Genomic DNA, 6,910 nt, shown 5'->3' on the forward strand with positions numbered 1-6,910 from the left:
CAAACAATATATACAACTGAAACAACGTCTTTATGACCTACATACTCGATCTCACTAGATCTTTGCACAGCATGTGCATTCGCAGCAGCAGTTTTCTGTCACTGTAACTGCGCTCCATCACACAAACCATTTTGTTTAACTGTATCCTTACAAATACACCCTAGAAGGCCTAAGCAGACCTCCTGTAGTGGCTCTGCAGAAAACCAAAGGACTGGAGGACATGGCTACACAGCTGCACTACAGGCAGAAGATTCTGTGACACTCAATGCATGTGAAACACCAGGAAGTAGAACCAGTCAAACAGGTTACAGTATCCGCACCCTTAGGTGAGGTCTAAGGAAGAAAAGAGAACGAATTGTAAAACTAAGCAGGTGTAAAAAAGCAGAGAGGACCAAGGCCAAGCAAAACCAGCACAATGTATCCATGTCTATACACACCAGCCAACTAGTAAACCACACTACGCGTGGACACAAGCCACAGGAGCTAGCCATCACCAAAAGATGACAAACCGACCCTGCTGTACCTTTCCAAAAGGGATGCACAAACAAATCAAAGCATGAATTTCTTCATAAGCCCATGCTAACACATCAAACCCTGCCTTCCTCTTTTACTTGGTCTGCACCTTCTGCTTCTGGTTATGCCCTCACTTGCTCCCTCCTCAAAGACTTCCTTACTGAGCATATTCTTGTATCACTGGAAATCTATTGCAGCTGTCCCTCAGCCAGCCCATCAGTCTATCCCAGCCATGCAGAACTCTGCACCCTCCTCCCCATGCTATGTTGAGACACTGCCCCTCTACTCCTTCAGGGTTCCATTTCCCAGTCCCTCTAACCCTGTATCGCATCAGCTGAAAAACACTGCTCATGAGAACAGGAAAAGGCTCTCCTTGGCACTCTCCTAGGCGATGGCATAACATAATAGCAGTTCATTGCTTTTTTTCTGAAGTAAGCACTAATTATCTGAGTCACACACAGCACTAAGAAATTAAAATCAGGCATAGCAAATTATGCTCGTTTATACCTAGGAGGTTTGAATATTTTCATACCTGCAAACACAAATCTAACTCTGTTATTTTCCAATTCTTCTGCTAACCCTTGTTATTTACCACTTTAATTCAGAAAAATCTTTCTTCTGCTTCTGTTCACTAAAAAGTAAACTGTGCAAATAAAAGCTGTGTGAACCTCATAAAAATAGAAAAGCTATAGAAACAAAACATGTAACACCATCCAGGAAGGCATACCAAAGGAACTATCCCACTTGGATGTTCTTCCATGCTGCCATATGCTTGCAAGGTCAGGAGAACAGTGACAGACATCTCATTCTTTCATTTTAGTTGCAGGTCTTGGGTGAATCTTACCACACTGCCAGAAAACCTTTGTACCACTTCAGCTTGCTTTGGTTTCCAAAGACACAGGACAGAGAACAGCTAACCCAGATTGGTGACCAGGGTTGAAAGACATCATCCTTTGTTGTAAGCCGAAGCCTGACATTATCTACCTATAACATTATGATCTTCCTAGCAGGGAATCTGGGATTATGCAGTCATTTCTTTTTACATGTTTCTTGCCCCCTATAAGTGGTTCACATGCCAGTGAAACTCCTCTGGTGGGAAGGGTTATTTCTACACGTGGAATTTGTCAGTCAGATGGTTAGATGTTATTACATTGTTGGGAAGAATTAATAAATGCTTCAATAAGACAACAATGCATCACATTCAGTACAGCTTACATTATGATGTTACAGTTAGAGAGAAGGTGAAGGTGCAACTCATACTCATGAACCCAGAGGCACAACTCATTCGAAACACTTCAAAACCACGCTGGCCACGAGCCAGCAGTGCACCCTTGTGGCCATATGGCCAGCGGTACCCTGGGGTGCAATACCTAAAAGGCAGGAGTCCAAAGGATGGGGCCAGGCTCTTTTCAGTAGCGTGCAGTGACAAGATAACGGGTAACGGATCTTGTCACTTGTAACAGAACAGAGGAAGATGGACTGGGAGATCTTCATAAGTTCCTCCCAACCCCCTTGGTTCTGTGACATCCCAACGTGACTCCACGTCCCTGTGCCATTTCTCCTCCCAGCTGGGGTGCCGGAGGACGTTACGCCACGGACAATAACCAAACCTGGAAACTCCGGTCTGCACCATCAGTTCTCACGAAATAAAGCACGTTACAGCGAGCCTGTCGCTGTGTCAGTGCTGTCTCCCGTCTGACGGAACCCAGAGCTTCAGCTCTGCCACCTCAGCCCCGTACTGGGGTGCACGCGAAGGGGAAGGAGAGCAATTAAAAAATAATAATAATAATTAAAAAAAAAGGAGGAAGGGGGGGGTGAGGAGGGGGTGGGAAGAAGAAAACAAACAGCCGAGGCACCCCGCCACGGCGGATCGGCCCACGCTCGGCCACCGCAGCACCGCCCGCCCCGCGCAGTACCTGCCAGCCCGCCTCCGCCCTCCTCGCCGTAACCCCGCCGCCTCTGCAGCACGAAGTACTGGTTGGAGCGCTCCAGCACCCACAGCTTGAGGGCATTTTTCAGCAGCACCTCCTCGGGCTTCAGCCACATCTCGGCGGCTTCACCGCCCTCCGCCGCCGCCGCCCATACCCGCCGCCACCTCCCGCTCCCACGTACGCAGCCCGGCTGCCAAGCGCCGCCGCCGCCCCGAGGCACGCTGGGAGGCGTAGTCTTGGCGGGAGTATTCCGCGCCTCAGGCCTGCAGCTCCCGGCATGCCCCGCGCGGCCGCCGGCTCCGAGGCGAGGCGGGAAGCGGCGGTTCGCTTGCCGCCCCTTCAGGGTTCAGCCGGGCGTCGGCCTCAGCCGTGAAAGTCTCCTCACAAAGGGATTTTTGTTTTGTCCCCAGTCGTGGCAGTCAGAAAAGCGCGGCTAAGTTTGGCCAAACATCAAGCATTCATCACCGAAGAACGCTGCTTTGTTTGGTGTTTACGCTTGTTTTCTAGTCTCCCAAGCTTGATGTGCCTTGGGGCAGGCTGGGGCACAGAAAGAAACACCCAGACGCCTGGCCCTGTCACACTGCCCATGCACGACTCTTCAATCTGCTTGTCAGCCCCGAGTGGGGGAGCAGCAGGCATATTGCCACCTACTTCCACTTCATGATATAGATGATGATGCTCTGCCTCCTTGCCTCTATCACCCAACAAAATTACGAGCTCGCATGCTTACAGCATGGATGTTTTGGGTTTCTTAACAACAGTTTGACTCAGGGGCTTTGTGTTTTTGGGTGTCTGCAAGAACTTGGTCACTTGTCCCCATAAAGTAGCTCTTCAGATCATCTACACATCAACTAGCACTACTGTTTTAGGCTATAATAAATCAAGCCTGGTAGTGAGTGAAACAACAGCCTTCACACTCAGACTGTGCATGACAACCTGCTTACATTACTGCCTGTTGCTGCTGACTCCCCTTAAGAGCTCATCTCTCAGAACTAGCTGTCCTGTGGGAAAGCAATAAGAGGAAACATTTAAAAGTCCTGCACTGGAAACACACCACTTCACACACCTGACAGCTGAGGGTTTCTTGGGGCTGTGGGTCAGCACAGTGTGACTCCCAGCTCCACAGGAGGGCCACAACCACAGCCATCCAGCTGCTCAGTCCTCAACAGCTAGTGCTCTCTCCCAGTATTTATTCTAAAGCCTCTTCATGACCTTGCCAGAAGAAACTCCAGGTCTTGCCTTGTGCCATTACACACTCTGGTTTCCAGAGCTATCTTCTGGTGCTGACCCAAACTAAACAGATAAGCTTGAGGGCAAGGAAGCCCACTGCCTCTGCTCCAGGTCTCTATGACTTTTCCTAACGATGTATTAGAGTGTGAAAGACTCACTCCTGGCCTTCACTCCTCACATAGTCTGTCACTTGGAACAAAGTAGGACTTGCCCATTTCCCAGAAACTTCGACAGTTTTCTGTTCTGTTAGCACACTTTCTAGCATCACTGACCTTCCTAAAATTTTCCCAAAATAAAGCTTTATTGATTGTGTATCTTATCAGTATGCATTTAAACTCAGCCTCTTCTTTAAGCTATTTTTATAAAGAAATTGTGCACATCTTGCACTAGTGATAGACTTCAAACTTGGCACTTCTTCACTTTATCCACTCTTTCCAGTATTCCCCAAGGCAACCCACTTCCTGTTTCCACCAGCCATTAATCTATCTGTGAGTACAGACAACATGAAATGTTGCCAGGCCCTCACCAAAAGGTATTTGGCAATGCCTATCCACTTTCAGCCACATATGGAAGCCTTTACCCAGCAGCACCAGTTTATTTCATGAGAAGTTCTGAAAACTGGATGAACTGCACTGGTATAAGGTTCCAGTCACTCATTATATCATAGCAAGAGAAGCTCTGCTATTGAAAGTTTTATCTTTCAAACCAAATACAGATTGAATTCAAGCTACTATTCATTTTACCTGTTTTCATTACAAAGTAGGAAGCAACAAATTTCTGGTACTTTACACTTACTAGAGCAGAAAAAGAAATGATTAGCAAACATGGTAACTGACACAGACAAAACATTAATGAGACAAGACAAACAACTACAATGCATCAACAGATTCTCCATGTGGCAGTCTCTACAACTCATCCACCTGAAATAACAGATATCAGTGAGCTCCTGTGGACAAACTGTTGCTGTGGCAGCTCCTGGAGATTGACCAGAGCTGACAGCAATTCCTGCACAGATGCTGCTCTTCTAAGAGCACTCCCAAAGGGAGTGTTTAGCATTTAATTTTCTCCAATTAGCCAAGCCCTTGGATATGAAACACTTACTTAGGATCTAATACAGGCAGTCTAATGCTGATGCTAATTGCAGGGAGAGATGCCCTTAGCATTTCCCACCCAGATCTTGGCTTTTGGCATCTTGCACAGGCTGGACATGTTAGGACATAAGTTGTTCTCTAATGTAAGATTCAAACTTTGTTATTTGGATTATAAAAAAAGTAACAACAAAAACATCTTTGTCTTCTCTTCTGTTGTTACAAGGTCCTGAATGCCTTCCTTTCTTCCGATTCCTTCAGGCACTGGTTCCTAACAGCCAAATACTATTAAGATGCAGAGTGCAGAGGAATTTATTTATAGATACTGAAATTCTTTCTTAATCAGCGCACAATCATCCTACAGTCTAATCAATGCATTCCACAGCAAGAGGGATCCATTTAGTGCCGCAGAATTTTTCTTTCACTGCACTAATGACCTCCTGGAAATGGTAAATGATTTTCAAGTAACCACAGCCAAGTGTATATAAATAGATAAATAGCTGTATAAACAGTTTGGCTTCACTTTGTATAACCAACAGTTTAACAACCAGTGCGGAGAATTACATAGCTGTTAATTCACAGTGGGTGAACATCACAATTTGGTTTCAAGTTTCCCTTAGAGCTAAAATTAAATTGTCAAAGCCAGTAGATTTCATCTACTCCAAAATGTCAGCCATTATGCCCCTGGGGGAGTTGAACACTATTTAAATCTGCACAGGGAAAACATCCATCTAAACCTGGGTGAAAATAGACTAGTGCAGACCTCTTGTTAAACACTGAATAAAATCCATTAAATCACGCACCCAACATATGAGTAGACATTTATGCTGTCCAATTGTTAGGCCCCTTGACAGCTACAGATCTTTCTGTCTAGAGATTGAGATGGACAAAATGAGGGGAGAAATAAATGACAGCAGTAAGCAAACACAGGAGGTGATACCTGAATCTGTTTCTGCTTCCTCTTTGGGGCAGAACAACTGAGATGTCTATAGGACTCAATGAAAACAGTAATGGAATCAAAAAGATGCATTTGCTTTAACAACCATTACCTCTTGTGGCCACATAATTTCCAGCATCTTACATGGAAGCATTGGTATGTACAGTGAAAACCAAAGCTATTCACAATAACAACAAACTTACATTGCCCTTCAGGAACAATCCTATCCCCAGGCACGTTATTTGCATTTTGCTTTAAGGAAAGAGTCTACTGTGTCATAAGACACATCTATATGTATACATACACAGAACTGCAGCATCAGAAAAGATCAGTTGCGCAGTACTTCAAAGGCAGGGTCAGTTAAAAAAAATTGCAATGCATGGAAACTTTAAAATACTAAGTTAAAGAGTAGCTTTGGAAAATCTTTAAAGAATAAGTGACTGTAGCAATATTGCAAAGGGAAAAACCTCTGCAGAATTCAGCAAAATGAGAAGTTTTCTCAGAAGGAAACAGCAACATCCCTGAGCTTGTGTGTGTAATTCACATGCTTTCATTGCCAGTACTTACAAACAATGTACACAGACTTTTCTACCAGAAAAACATTACATTCTTTTCCCTAGCAACTTAAATATTGTCCTGATACAAGCACTGCATTTATTCCCTGAACAGTACTCTACATTTGGTACAACAATTTTAAAAATGTTTCTAAAAATTAGCATAGGTTCTTTGAGCACTGAGTAAGTTCACTTTTTTTTTTTTTTTTTTTTTTTTTTTACAGAAAACATTTACTGCATCTCATTCTATCTCAGCATCATTGAGCTGATTGAACTGTATTCACTCTTCAGTACTCCACTAGTGCATTGAGAAAATGCTCTGCACCCACCTTACCCTTTGATATAGCATTAGAAACACCAAGACTAGAAAAAAAATGCAGTTGTACTGCTTAGAAGACAGTAAATAGAAAGACTTGAATCCTATCAACATAACAAAAAATGCCAGAGCAACTTTCAATGCATTGAGTTGGTCTGATTTTTATTTTTCTGAGGGAGATCAACTTTTGTTCCCATTAAACAAAAAGTCTGACAGATGATTTCACAAAACTGTTATCACAAAATTCTACTATGTTACAGCTTACACACCACAAACGTATAAAGCTTCTAGACATGAAATTAAAGTGTTTGGAGGAGTGTACTTACCTCTTGGCTGCTCCC

General features: G+C 44.2%; 1 protein-coding gene across 1 annotated transcript in view; it reads right to left on the bottom strand.

The window, feature by feature from the left end:
- TBC1D8B (TBC1 domain family member 8B) overlaps positions 1–2,644 on the bottom strand; it is a 31,549-nt gene extending 28,905 nt beyond the window's left edge. The window contains exon 1 of the mRNA XM_031602686.2: positions 2,430–2,644. Within this exon, the coding sequence (XP_031458546.1) occupies positions 2,430–2,559 (130 nt within the window). The 5' untranslated portion in view covers positions 2,560–2,644. The remainder of the gene's footprint in view (positions 1–2,429) is intronic.
- Between the last annotated feature and the right edge of the window lie 4,266 nt (positions 2,645–6,910).

Source organism: Phasianus colchicus, chromosome 14 (genome assembly GCF_987193195.1).
Source record: "Phasianus colchicus chromosome 14, bPhaCol1.hap1.1, whole genome shotgun sequence".
Lineage (NCBI taxonomy): Eukaryota > Metazoa > Chordata > Aves > Galliformes > Phasianidae > Phasianus > Phasianus colchicus.